Source organism: Strongylocentrotus purpuratus, unplaced genomic scaffold, assembly GCF_000002235.5.
Source record: "Strongylocentrotus purpuratus isolate Spur 01 unplaced genomic scaffold, Spur_5.0 spur5_scaffold_7, whole genome shotgun sequence".
Classification (NCBI taxonomy): domain Eukaryota; kingdom Metazoa; phylum Echinodermata; class Echinoidea; order Camarodonta; family Strongylocentrotidae; genus Strongylocentrotus; species Strongylocentrotus purpuratus.
Genome location: NW_022145613.1, coordinates 15,350,830 through 15,366,150, shown reverse-complemented (window position 1 = coordinate 15,366,150; position 15,321 = coordinate 15,350,830). Strand labels below are relative to the sequence as shown.

The 15,321-nt window shown below is 36.5% G+C and overlaps 1 protein-coding gene across 1 annotated transcript; it reads right to left on the bottom strand.

The window, feature by feature from the left end:
* Positions 1-576: 576 nt before the first annotated feature.
* Positions 577-15,046, bottom strand: LOC752744 (V-type proton ATPase subunit H-like). The gene is made up of 11 exons (XM_030974242.1): positions 14,868-15,046; positions 11,209-11,398; positions 10,286-10,399; positions 9,204-9,406; positions 8,401-8,508; positions 7,855-7,939; positions 6,153-6,331; positions 5,390-5,515; positions 4,598-4,699; positions 3,321-3,434; positions 577-2,948 (listed from the first exon to the last, which is right to left on the bottom strand). Exons 1-11 carry the CDS (start codon positions 15,029-15,031, stop codon positions 2,906-2,908), a joined length of 1,428 nt encoding a protein of 475 aa, XP_030830102.1. The 5' UTR covers positions 15,032-15,046; the 3' UTR covers positions 577-2,905.
* Positions 15,047-15,321: the final 275 nt, after the last annotated feature.

Sequence of the window (15,321 nt, the reverse complement as noted above, 5' to 3'; positions counted from 1 at the left end):
TGGGTCTGATATTGTTTGATTGTATTTATTTGACATTTTGGTTCACAAGTACATCAAGCTGTTGTTTTGTCATGTATAAAACAGATGAAAATATACAATGGACAAAATAGTCGTATATCTTCTTTTGTGAGTGTGTTTCAATCTTTCGCAAGTAAGATGGAGTCTTCCGAATTGTATATAAGCTAAGAATATAGGAATCGTCATATGAGAGACAGTCTTGTGATAAATAAGTCAAAATTGTAATGACCATTAATTCAGCTCTTAAGAAATGTTTCACTAGAAGCTTTACAAAGTTAAGTTTAGGACAGAGGGCGAAAATGATTAATATTTAGCATGTGAAGAAATGGGAAAGGCGAGAGGAAAGTGGGAGAAAGAAGAAGATAAGGGGAGAGAGAAAGGGGAGTGGAAAGTGAAGAAAGGAACAGAAGAAAGAGGACACATGGAGAAGAAACAGGAAAGGCAGAGAGGAAAGAAAGAGGACAGAAAGAGAGAGGGGGAAGAGAGGGGGGTATTTTAGTACTATTCACTCCTTGTGACACTCCCAAAACACAAACAAAGAATGATAAGACATATCTGTTACTGTTTTAGTAATACATACCAGGATAATACATTTATTTCATATAATATATATTTTCTCCAATAATTCCATATCTATACATAGATAGTACTCAACACATAAAATGACAGTTTCGCGTGTAGTTTAACACCAATGCTGCTTCACAGCTGTACAATAAACAATGATTCCATAATGCTATACATATACTAATACCTATCTATCTAAACAAGGGGTTTTACTATGGAATGTCTTAAATATCTGTCATATTTTGCTACTGGTTAATTGGCATAATGTACTCTTATGACAGAATTCATGGAGCAAATCAAAATGATCATATACCATAAGACAAATTCCTTTGATTAGCAAGAAGAATTCTGCCAACATTTTCAGCTCTTCTAAATCTTCAAACTCCTCATTGTGAGGTATTCATAACATTGACAAATTCCAGTATCACATTCATCTATGATTTATTGTCGTCGGTTCCACCCATTCATAATTTTTAACATTTAACATTTCGATCGAATTTATTATAATTGGCAGCAATATAACAACAAAAGAAAGGAAGAGGTAATCAAATTGATTTTTTTTAGGTACGTATACTATGATTGTTTCTTCTTCTTCTCCTAAACATGTATAAACATGTAGTTGGTTCCATGCTTACACACCATCCCATCACCACCCCCTCCTCCCCCCCCCCCCCCCCCCAAATAAAAGCACCAATGAATCAATACATTCCAACACCTTTACCAGTTACAAATAAATGTCTTAAGCACTTTACCAAAGTCACTCAAATCAATTCATATCTGCAAATTCAGTTAACACTCACACTCCACTGGGGAGCTGTCCAACCAGTTTGCCATTTTTACAGGCCCGCACATGCTTTAAGCCATTTACAATAACATTCTCATCCTTCTCGGTATCCATTGGACACCCGGGCAGAGAGAAGCAATGTAAAGAAAATACCTTACTTAACGGCACGAATGCTGAGGCAGGGGCTCGAACCCACAACCGTTGCATCCCTAGACAAGCGATTCAACCATTTGACAATGACACTACCCCCAGTAATTATTTTCTTTTGATAAAGAAAACCTGCAAACTTTGACAAACTTTGATTACCATGACCCTCCGAAATTGCAAACATCCCTGATTTTTCTCTTTTTAAATTACAGTACTCTATTTGCTTTGCATAAAATTGTAAATAAACAATGAAAAATGTGTTTAATGAAAGAGAATTCACCACATGACAACAAGGGTATGATAATTACATCATTGAAATCATCCAAGATAATACTTTATGGAAAAAACGATTCACCAAATTGCACATTCTGGAAATATGTCTTCAAAACTGGCTCACCAAATGAGGGATAACAACCAAATCAAGAATTTTATAAGAGACATAAATTTACAAAGACACATCTAGACTTCACATTTAAGATCCACCATAACATTGCCTACAGTATTGCTTGAAAGATAATCTTGACATACTTTTGTACCTGTCTCCTGTCTTACATTGATAATACATCCCCCCCCCCCCCCTTGCCATTACATGAAGACATGATGTGTATGAGCTGATAATTCTATATTGGCAGAAAAGCCACATTTTTTCAATACTCTTTGACAAAACAGCAAAGCATGGAAGTGTTCTCTGCACTATGCATAATAATCAATATGCACATATTCTGCTGCAGACTATTTGTTTCCACACATACATTTCAATACCCATTTCCCTTCAATCATAATGAACATGACGATCTTTAAAAACTAAACAAAATACAGACCATATTCTTTCAGATTTTGAAACCACCAGCAGGTGAAAGAGAAGAAATAAAAACAGATAATGAAAGGAAAATTAATGGACAAGAAATCATTTTACATCAAAGCCTTTTCGCACTAGTTTAACCAGGGGATTAGACCTCCCTGCAGGGTCACTGACAGGTGGTTATCTCATCACATCAGCTCTCAATTAACATAAGAAAAAGGGGATCATGGGGGACCAAGTAGCTACAGTGGGGCTTTAAAACGTAAGACCCTAATTCTATTTCAATTCATCATTTAACAAAAATGTATGAGGAGTAATGTAAATGACAAATGTATTTTGTTTTTTAACATTGCAATACCCTTTACTTTGGTACTAAACAAAATTGACCAAAAATGAAAACATGTCTATAAATTCAATTCTGAAAAGTCATGCACAGTTCGTATCACTATCAGGATGAAAAAGAGAGAATATTTGGAAAAAATTATAGATATGTCCAGTCCAAACTTGATGGGAATGCTGTTACAAATAGAAGCAGACATCATTTCTAAGAGTTGCTAGTTGTTGATGCTAGATTGTCAGATAGACTTCTCCTAGCTTGTATCTTGCTGAACCAGCTGTCTTCCTAAGTACTCCCTATTGAAACGATACAAGGAAACAAGGGATATAAGAATTTTGAGAAAACACGTCATTTACCATAATAAAAGTCAATATAGCATCTGCTGAGAGCCAGAAGGGCACTGGACCATCTTCCTTGACCCTTTTGTGACAATCGTTTTAAAACCAGATATTGTATTACCCTGTAAAATATCAGAAAACTAACTGGTGGCTGGCTTGGAAAAGACAAACTAGAAACTGCATACACTTTTCAGCCCTCAAGGTAATAAAGCAGATTATAGTGAAACAAAGCCTGACAGCTTAGGCGGATGATAGCATTCATAACTTACATCTAATTGCAACAAATAAGCTTTAATATAAACTATAAATCAAAGATGTGACATCGCTTACCAATTATGGACCATTAGTTTTTGGACTGCCAGCAGAGCTTCGTATCTAACGTTGGGATCTTCATGTGTCATGTATTGCATCACAAGATGTTTACCTCCAAGCTGTTCTATCACGCTGCAATACACAAACAAGTAAATGAATGAACAAAGTTAAACAAAACAATGCATTATCTCAATTACATATTTTCTTGCATCTTTATATATTTTTTTTTAAATCAAGTCTTTGTCTGTTAATCCTCAAAATTTACAAAGCTCAATCTGATACGAGTTTTAAACATCAAAAGTGTCAAATATTGTTGTTGTTTTTTACACCTTGCAGTACCTCAAAATGATCTCAAAATCTTCTTCATAATGCCTTTAATTTCTTTTAAAGCATTTGCTTTAGCAAAATATACAGACTCAAAACAACAGCATTAGCTTTGGTCAAAGTAATCAGTGCTCTGGATTGGTACTCGGAAAGCTCACTTGGCACTAAATAAGAATGACCTTTTCCATTTCTAATAAGTTAAAGAGGTCTCAATGTTGGTTTCAAACATGTGGTGGACTTTTAAATCAAGGAAGTCAAATTGGGGAAAATGAGTATGGTAAAACCGGTCACTATTCGACTGAGTCCATCACTAAATAGTTTTAAAAGAAAATTTAAACTGTACCTGTTAAGACAATACTCAATAGTGCAATAACCTATATTCTTAATGTTCATCAGACAGAAAAGTGCGTGTTGGTGTGTATGGGAGAGAGTGTATGTGTGAATGCAATTTCCCCCCCCCCCCCCCTTTTTTCCTTCCTTTTTATAACAAATACAAAATTTAAATAATGTACTTAGTTTTTTATACAATTGCTGGAGACAGACTTTTACATAAGGCCCGGCCTTCCTGTCTAGTCTCCAAATACTTTCATTAATGTACATGTTTAAAAATGTTTTTTCCCTCGTCCATCATGTCTTCTCCACTTGTGTTATCCTCATGTTATATATTGATACATGTATTTTATTCTAACTTTTATATGTTTGCTTTCCTTGTATATTTTTAATGAAAGTATTGAATAAAGTGAACTTGAACTTGAACTTGAACTTGAACTAAGATTTTTGCTTTTTTGAGGCACTTCATGATCATTTTGAAGAGCAATTTTGTAGGGCTTCAATATTACACCATATCACAGACACTTATAACACGTAGGGCCATGCATCTCACATTTAATATTGTTAAACGATGCCTTTAATAAGAAGCATATGAACAAGGATTTTGGGAAAGATATCCAAAGAAGGATTACACTACTTACTGTTTTCCTCTGGGATAGTGTCTGACATACTCTCCTACATCATGAGCACTTACACACAGGATGAGGGGGTCTTTGGAACTCTCCAGCAGTCTTGTTAAGATCCTGCAGATAGAGATAGAAACATACAGAGAGACAGACAGAGAGAGAGAGTGAGAGAGAGAGAGAGAGAGATATGGAGGAGATAAGGAAAAAAGAAAAGAGAGAGGTAAAATGATAAGAATTTTTTTCCAACGACATCATTCAATCATCAAATATATAGTATATTCATGCATTAAAATAAAAACCAGTCATTGTACTTGTCACAGGTGAGTCACTAACTATTCCAACATAATTTGAGATAATCTAAATATATGCTTCGTGAAATTAGTGCCAGTGATTCAACAGGACTGTGTGAATTTTTCAACAAACTCCCACCATTACAAAGCATGGTTTGTCAATATAAAATAACACAAAGGGACAAATAACAGTAGATATATCATTAATCTTGAGACATTCCACATCCATATTTAAGTCCCAGGGTAATCCTAGATCAACTAATCCCTAGGAAAGCGCTTAAAGCTATACAGGGTCATGTCGACCCTTTGGATGTTTATCAGCCTAGCTAAATATACACTTTTGTTAAAAAATCACAGGTAAAACACCCCCATTACGTTTTTGGCAGCTCTTTGAAATGCATATTTATCAGAAAATGGAACCATGAAATAATGGAGAAACATTCTTTCAACCTTAAAACATTAAACCAAAAAAACATGATTATGATTCATACATTAATCACCAACCCAGTTCACTTACTTGAGTAGTTCATAGTTCTTCTCGTTTAGCCTGGCAGCATTCTCTCTCCAGAACTTCTCGCTCTTGTGGACTGGACTCCACTCTAGCCGGCCAGACTTCACCTCTGTGGAATACTCATCAAAGGAGCTAGTATATATAGAAGACATTAATCGGATATTGCACAAATACAAGTTAATCCATTCCGGCTCAAATTGAATCAATTCATCTAATGCAACCTTATATTGCTTTCCTATTTCCTTGAAATGGTGTTACATTACATGTTTGATTTAATTCAACAGGCCAATCATACATCATCCCTTTCATCCTTGCATCCATACATTTGCTGTTCTTTCAGCTATCCAAAGTTCCCTCCATTTGTTGGTTATTCCTCTTACCTACATTTGTATCTCTTCCCCAAATTTCTTATCTTACAATCATTCAAATGAACATCCATTTACATTTTTTTTCATCTACATGTGTCCCTCCAGTGGTTCTTCTTCTTACTATCTATGCGTCATTCTATCATACTATCAAAGTTCCCTCCATTTATTTGTTCTTCCTCTTACTTACATTTGTATTGCTTCCTCTATGTTCTTATCTTACAATCATCCAAATGAACATCCATCTACCATTTCTTCCATCTACATATATCCCTCCAGTGGTTCTTCCTCTTACTTACAAATGCATCACTCTATCATATTTTCACTCATCTATCCCTCCCTCCCCCTTTCAATCTATCCCTTCATCCATTCATCAGTATTTACACATCTTTTCTCCTCCTCACCTCAGATCTTGCATGCTGTTGTGTAGGTTCTCGTTCAGGTATTCAATGTCTTCTGCGATATCTGGATCCTCGATCTTCTGCCCTTCCAGGACTTCCAGCTGCTTGAGGACCTTACATTGGATCATGGACAGAGCATTCTCCTGCGTGACCTCCTTCTCTTCAGGCTTCTCCACCAGATTCTACAAAGGAAAAGGGGGGAAAAAAGAAAACTCAGGTAAATTCTGGTTCTATAAACTAAACAAACTAGATGGAATTCGACAGCGCGCAGTCGAAAATGATGCCTCCGTCATAGAGCAATTTTACAAACCAAAACAGAAGAAATTTTTCGGATTCAAGTTCAATTGTAATCCATTGACAGGTTCTCAGAATATCGTGATTACAAGCAATTTCTCATATACATATATGACCCTTTAATCTTTGACCTCATGACCCTAAAATCTACTCAGTTCATTGGCTCTGCAAGATGTCCTGAGTTAAATAGTAATCCATCTGTCAGTTCTAATGAGAATGCGTTCACAAGCTATTTTTGCATACATAATGAGCCCATGATCTTTGACCTTTGACCTTATGAACCAAGAATCTACTCAGTTCATTGGCTCTGCAAGTAACATACATGACCTAATTTTGGCAGGAATCCATCAATCGGTTCTTGAGATAAAGCGATCACAAGCTGTTATTGCATACATAATGTGTGCTGTGGCCTTTGACCTTTGACCTCATGACCACTAAATCTAATCAGTTCATCGGCTCTGCAAGTAACATACATGACCGAAGTTTGGCAGCAATCCATCAATCGGTTCTTGAGATAACGCGATCACAAGCTGTTTATGCATACATAATGAGCCCTGTGACCTTTGACCTTTAACCTCATGACCCCAAAATCTAATCAGTTCATTGGCTCTGCAAGATACATACATGACCAAAGTTTGGCAGGAATCCATCAATCGGTTCTTCAGATAACGCGATCACGAGCTGTTTTTGCATACCTAATGAGCCCTGTGACCTTTGACCTTTGACCACATGACCCCAAAATCTAATCAGTTCATCAGCTCTGCAAGATACATACAAGACCAAAGTTTGGTAGGAATCCATCGATCGGTTCTTCAGATAACGCGATCACAAGAACGGGACGTACGTAAGTACAGACGTACGTACGGACGGACGGACAACCCGAAAACATAATGCCTCCGGCTACTTCGTAACGGAGGCATAAAAATACATAATGGGATCACCAATATACAAATAACAACAAGATGGAAGTGATATGAAATAACCTTTTATAAAATGGAGAATGCTCTTTCACTTCCTTCATACATCAGTTTTGCTTCACTACTAAGAAAAATTGTGTAGCAGTAAATTTTTAAACTTTGGTTCTTAAATTTTCTAATTTTTAAACTGTTCCTAGATTTCCAATTATGGTTCCCATTCATGCTTGTGCCCTTTTCAACCCATTTATCGGTACCATTAACGCAGAGAGTAACATCGCTGATTCTCAATAAGGTTCCACAAGATTTACCTTTACTAAAAATTGATCGTAATACTGATGCCCCAATTACACCCCCAAAATGACACAGAACAACAGATGAAACAAATTATTTTACCTCAATGGCCAAGTAATCAGTCAGTTTAAAGTCAGATGGGGCTGACTGAGGTATTAACTATTAAAACAAGCTCATATTTGCAACTTGAGGTTTTGGCTTACCCTAAAGACAGCTAGGATGATTCTTGTCACTTTCTCCTTTACACTTTCACTCAGGATATCTGCCAGCACGGGAACTATCTTGTACCTACACAAACAAAAAAGAAAGATAAGAGTAAATAACTTAGTCACTAACACATGTCAAATACTGAAAAAAGATATTACAGGGCTACTTTATACTTTAAATTATGCAAAAGAAAAATTATCACACTTTCGCACCCCTAAAACAAAAACAAAAACAAACAAAGATCCTCATCCACCACCAATATGGGGGGGGGGGTGCTCCTAAAACCTTTTTTTTTAATGCCTACTACTTTTGCAAACTACGCCAAAATATCAAGATATTTTTGCATTCCTCTCAGTCTTTAGCTTTCTCACCTTCTTAAGTAATCCTGCTTCAAACCTTCAAACTTACCTCCAAATGCAGAAAATGTTCTTAATTTGTGTTGTACTCAATTCTTTACATTATCAAAAATGAATAAGGGTAATATACCTGATGAATAAATGAACGTTATAACCAAATTCAAGTGAGTTTGAATCAAAACTTACTTGTTTATCTGTGCACACAGAGCTGGGTTGAAGGACACCATCCAGATACAGAAGATAAGCTGGTACTGAATCTGGAAGCTAACTTTACCTGACAACACAAGAATCAACCTAGAAATAAAGAACACAAGAGTTGAAGAAGCTTATTAAAAAGCAAATATCAATGATAGAGTCACATCAGTTTCCAAAACATGAAATCATAACAGTTTTGCAGAAAAAATACTTACGATCATCTTTGGTGGAATTACAGACAATAAAACTGTACTGTGGGCTCTCAATCTTAAAATGTATGGATTTTCTGTAATAATGCTAATAAATCAATATATAATGGTACCTGATTTTCAGGTATTTAGATTTGTATTAAAACTCATTTTTATTGCCAGAGTCATCAATATTAGATAAAATGGCAATAACAATAAAATTGGCATCATAATATATGTACAAACATATATTCCAGGGTAGAAATTATGGAACAGCAGCAAAATACCCTACCCCACAAGTAAGCCCTCCCATAACCCTTAACCTCGCCCTAACCCTTATCCTAATTCCAGACCTAAACCCTGACCCTGCCGAGACTAACCCTAACCCCAATACTAAAACTCATTTTTATTGCCAGAGTCATCAATATTAGATAAAATGGCAATACCAATAAAATTGGCATCATAATATATGTGCAAACATATGTTCCAGGGTAGAAATTATGGAACAGCAGCAAAATACCCTACCCCGCAAGTAAGCCCTCCTTGCCGATTTACCAAAGTTTCTGATTTTAAAGTAGTAACAGTAAAAACAAAATAACTTCATACGTGCTGACTCCGTCATTTGCCATGAATCCCACTCTGTACTCGTTATACTTGAGCATCTGCTGAAGACACATGGCCACTGTCTGGATGTACTCGTTGTTCTGCGTCGTCAGCTGATTACGGATCCAGTTGAAGAAGAACTTGAGATCGCTGGAGTTCATACGCTCCTTGCCGTACGTGGCAAGTTTGGCTACGATCCGGCAAGACTGGAAAAAAATAGCATTACAAGTTATCAAGTCTGTGCTAGTTACAGCTGAGTAATAAGAGAAGACATACATGTATATCACAACAACAAAAAACACATATATATATTTTACTATTCCACCGAAGAATTTCAGTAGACAATTATCTCCAGCAACAGATGAAGAGCTGAGGACATCAATATTATAAATAAGTGAAGACCATGCGAAAGGTATCTTTAGCACATTATTTACATGTCTTCAGTGCAATGTTTTGTACACAAATCCCCAAAATTATGCATTTTCAAGGATGACATGAGGTTACAGAAAGTTATCTTACATTATATCCTATTTTAAAACTTGGTATCAAAAGATTAAAAAGGCCACAAAAGTGCTAGATGCAAATAAAGTAAGCATCCTAAATATATTGCAAATTCATGGAAAGGGGGGGGGGCACATGATGGCAGCCCTCAGTCTGGTTTTAGGGTTACTTGTAGTTACTAGTAGTTACAATATTAAAATATGTCGGAGGTGAATACAATTAATCCCACTTCATCAATGGGTTTGAATTTGAATTGAATTTATTAGTAAACTTCATTCATATACATGAACAATTATATAAACAGGAAAATCAACAAGTGGTATAGTTTCTGGAGTAATCACAAATTTACAATAAACATTGTAGCTTGTACAGTCAAACCTGTCTACAGCGACCGCCCAAGGGAAACACAAAAAGTGGTCTTTGTAGACAGGTTCCATTAGTACATGTTTCAATGAGAAACCAGTTTCAAGGGAAACAAAACATGTGCTTGTTATAGACAGGTGGTCTTTGTAGACAGGTGGTCACTAAAGCAGGTTTGACTGTATATACAGTGGTAAATGATATATTATGACAAATAAATGTACCTGGGTGGTTGCAAACTGGTCCTCTCTGTTGAGCAGTGTGAGGAATGGAACCCATGGACTCGTCTTACTCTTCCTGCCCTGCTCAGCAAACACTGTAACCCGCTCTGGCTTCTCCTGTCAATCACACAAAACAGATAAATACAATATTCATCATCACATCATCTTGAAGCTTCACTATAGTATCATAACATGTGCACAGATATGTACAGTACTGTACTTCGCAATAATAATATTTAGGGTGCACATGTGATTGAAGTCATTTTCTGTAGCAAAAATAGAAAGTTCTGAGTTTGTTTTTAACAGCAAATGGGAAGGGACGTCGCAAGAAACGGCACAAAGTTGTCCATTTGTGTTTGATCGATCCCAACCTTTAAAAAAAACTTTCTTATTTTTAATTGGATTTAGCACAAAATTCCACTGGCCTGTTCTTCTCATTTTCTGTTCTATCTAAACCAACTTAATATTGGGGTGGACTTCCCCTTTAAAAGGGATTGGGTAACTTTGTCTCAGATTCTAAAACAATATCCAGGATTTAGCTCATGCTGCAATGATAATTATAACCTTTAGGTCAGTCAGGAACCCAATGACTTTTACAAGCCGATTGCCTGTCTGATTATCGAGATATTTATGATTAGAAATCAAAATTTATGATTGGAAATCAAAATTTACAAATTTGTTTTTCCAACGTTTTTATAACAGTACAGTCTATTGGGGGAAATGAGCATGGTAATACCAGTCACTCAAAGATTTTTACTTTTTTGAGGCACTTCACGATCATTTTGAAGCGCAATTTTGTTTGGGCTTCAATATTACACCATATCACAGACACTGATAACATGTAGAGCCATGCACATCAGATTTAACATTGTTAAACGATGCCTTTAAACCATTGACTATGAGACCTCTACAATTGCTGATCCTACCTTGAGCATATCATCTACCAGGGTGAGGATGTAGCGCACTGTCATCTCCTTGGCGATGCGGCCCATGAGACGGACCAGGGTCTTGGCACAGAGTGGGCCCAGGGCCTGGATCAGTTGGTCTCTCCTTTCGGGTCCAGCTAGATCATAGTCCTTGATGAATGCAAAGTCCTCCTGTGAAATCATCTGGCCCCTGAAAATGATAAATATAAGTGATTATTGACATACTGTATGTACATGTCTGCATAAAAAATAAAATTAAGGTCCATTTAAGGAGCTGTATCAATGATCAATATCATACACATAGAAATTTGTAATGGAAAGTCTCTACTTTTTGCAATATCAAAATTTATTAAAAAAAGTCTAATTGATATTTGTATAAAAGAGAGAGAGAGAGAGAGAGAGAAAAAAAAAACTGGGAAAACTTATAAGAATGCTCTGAAAATATCTGACAGAGTCTAGGGGGAAAAATTATGTGTTACAAATTCTTTCATCTATACTATTTAAATGTAAGTAAATCTAAGGGAAACTGATTCTTCTTTGAATTACTGTTATTTCATATTATCTTAATCATTAGTACATGTACTGTGAAATGAAACCTGAACACACCCATTAAAACAATCAATATTTTACAGGAAATGAACTTTATATTATAATTCAATTTGCATAATGATCATATTAAAAAAAACATGTACTATTAGAAACCAGGGGAACAAAAAGACTGTATAGGTTGAAAACTTCAAAATCTAGCTCACTTCAAACTTCATTTCGGTATTCTGAGCTTATTACAAAATTTTCAATTTTGTCATAACTATTTGGCTTTTGTTCAAGAAAGGAATTATACAGTCCTACAGTATAAACATGTACATGTACATGAAGCAAGTTCCTAAATGGTACAACAAACAATATTTAGTAACAAAATTTTACTTGAATTAAACTTTTAAAATAAGCATCACTACAGAAGCAAATGTATGCAATCACTAAACGTACATTTCATAATACTTAACCTACATGTACATTGTAGTTCATTACACCTTTTAAATGAATGAACAAATCATTACTCAAATTGCATTTCCACTATTCCCTTGAAAACACTTGAACCTCCTACTTTACATACATGTACATGAACATGTATGAACTATGTAGCCAAACGTGTAGTACAGAGTTAGCTCACTTCCTGTCACAGATCTACAGTTTCTACATACCATAGGCATATACACAATCACACAAATCCTGACCCAGTCATCTCCAAAGTACATGTACATCAACATTACATGTACCTGACTATCTCTCTGTCCCTCCAATAATACAAATAAATAAGAGATAAATGTTGAATTTCAAATATTAATTACTATATGTTTGATAGGAATTCAATTAAATTGTTGGAAATTCGAGGTCATTTGTTTCATACACTCTTGTTCACATTCTGCACATTTGTGATTGTCCAACATTCAGGAAAACATCAATTATTATAAGCAATGATCTTTGTAAAAGCACATGCCACCATCTTATAAAGAATTGATATTAATAACAACTACTCTACATGTGTATCTAGTACATGTAAATAAGAGGAAAGGGACTGGAAACATTGTAATTGATTGGGATCAATTGCAATTGGTCTGTAAAGAGAGTACTGTAAACGCTGCTATTTTTGCGCTAAGCAACCCCAAAACAAATTTGCTGGCTTTTAAATTTGCGTTGCACGCAATTCAGCCCGTCCAAAACACGCATAAGAAATCATGGTTATATTTTTGTAAGTTCTAAAATGTGCGGTTACCGATCTTAGTGCAAAATCCGCGAAATTAATATACTGCAAATTTTTCTAATTTGACAGTATTTCATCTGTTAAGAGCCAGAAGGGCATTCACTCTGTGTTAAAGCATATGAGTTAATGCCATTCTAGCTCTAGAGTCCAAACCGACGATTTCATGTATTACAAAAACACCTAATAACAACTATTTTGAAGCCAATTGTCCAATGTGATAGCTGTTAGGGCTAGGGGAAATGAAATTGACACCCTCCATCATTTTTCAGCGACTAAAACCAAATACACAAAACACAACGAACAGTTATTTCTCTGCTCAGCTTGTAAGAATTACCTGGAGATCTAGTTATTAAAAAAGAAAAAGAAAAACAGAAAGTTGTCTGAAATTTGAAGATTTAACTTCTATTTTTCTCCCTTGTCAACCCATTTGAAGATTTGAAGGTTTAATAAAGGATTATATTTGCTTTGATTTGTCCGTAACCCTCCTACCCCACAGTCCCCCCTCAATGCATTTCACACTTTCTTCGCACAGAGACTTTCACGTTATGAACGATAAAATAAATCCTCGGGAAGACGCCACGGACAACCTGTAAAAGTAGACGGTGTACTGGGGGTATTTTATTACGCGGAATCATTTTTTTGCATTGCCAGCGCGCAGATCGGGAACCCTGCATCCGCAGAGCGCCAAAGAAAAAATATAGGATGCGATTTGTCCGTGTTTAAGAGGATATCCTCATTTGAGCGGATGATCCTTATTCTCGGACCAGCGCCCCCACTGTCTTTTTTTTGTACAACTAGAGTAAAGGAGCCCGTAATCGGCCAGCTCCCGTTTTCGGCCGATTGGTTGGATGCAAGGTAAAATCACTCTAAAATACATCGCATAATAGCGTAACACATATCCCACACATACCATACCATGCCAGTGTCACTGAAGAACCACATTTGCAATGAAAAATATATCCTAAAATATCACATTTTAGCGATGTAATCGCCGGTCCCGCTACCCGAATCTGAAAAATTGAGTATCTTACGCGTGTCTGTAAGAAATATGGGTACCATAAAATGAGCTTTATTTCAAGTATTTTTCATATTTAGAGCCCGATTTTGTGCTAGTCGCAAGCTCAAAAGTATCTCATCGCATGTATTAAATCAATGCAGCCGCACACCGCGACGCACACACGATATCTCTGTCTAATTCAGATTCCAACTTCCGATCACCGCTGTGCCTGTCTTCGGCCAGGCGAGCACCAGGGAGCTCAGGCGTGGGATACCTGCTCCGCCCGCTTGTGCTGTACATCAGCGCGGAAACGCACGGCACGCGCGAGCGCTTCCTATTGACTTTGTACATGCGGCCGTAAACTGAAACGCTCGGCCGATAACCGGCTCCAAAACAGTGAAAATTGAAATGAATATTGTCATGGCAATTCGTGATTTTTTTCTGGGATTCTTTTTTTGTTTAAATAATAATAATATTTGCTTCATGATTTGACAAGAAATGATAATAAATAGGAAGTAAAGAGTCCTAAAAATAGGATTTTGTCTTAAGTGGCCGAAAACGGGATCCTTTGGCTTTACTCTAGGTCTAGTTTCACTTCCATGGGCATGCCAAGCCAACATGAAATGTCTGCGAACTTGTGATGCGTTGTCGTAAAACACTGCCCAGATTCTTGGCTTAAACATACAGACATCAGATTTTGTACTGTCTTCAATGTCTCTGGCCATCAACACTATGCACTACTCACTAGCCTTTGCATTTGCCACTGGATTGCAATGCACTGTTGCTGGCACTGCACCGCTCATCACATGACCACTCATAACGTACAGTGTCAGTGCTGTGCACGATTACATGCACATACATGTAGGTCTACTACATACAGTCACCCATTGAAATACTCACTGAAGATATGACTGCCAATTGACGCGGTGATTTCGGACTTCGTTTGCCTCTCTTTCGAATAAATTTAAAGGTGGTAAGTCAGCAGGGCCACCTACAAGTCCACCTCCGGCCTTGGGCCCATCAGGGCTAAGCTGAGTGTACAGAGACGTCATATTTTGGGGCATCACTTTGGGCCTTTCTTTTTCTCTGCGGATTGATTGAAACAAGTAGACTCAAAACCAGTCGTATTTTGTAATAGTTAATAGTCCAATAATAATGTACAATGTTTTTATAGATACTCCATACGCACTTACCATTTGATACTATTTTACCAATTAAATCTTCTTTAGCATTAAAAGTCTTTTTCAGAACCTAAATCATCTATACACTTATCTCCATTAATCTAATTTTCATTTCACTACTACGCTAAAACTGTTGTAGGGCTCCTTGAATCGAGACTAATAGGAGATGTCCA

Coding starts and splice junctions, on each gene's coding strand:
- LOC752744 (XM_030974242.1), bottom strand. CDS start 15,031: ATGCCCCAAAATATGACGTCTCTGTACACTCAGCTTAGCCCTGATGGG. Junction 10,400..11,208: donor TGGTAGATGATATGCTCAAG/GTAGGATCAGCA, acceptor TGTGATTGACAG/GAGAAGCCAGAGCGGGTTAC. Junction 4,700..5,389: donor AAGAACTATGAACTACTCAA/GTAAGTGAACTG, acceptor CTCTATCTGCAG/GATCTTAACAAGACTGCTGG.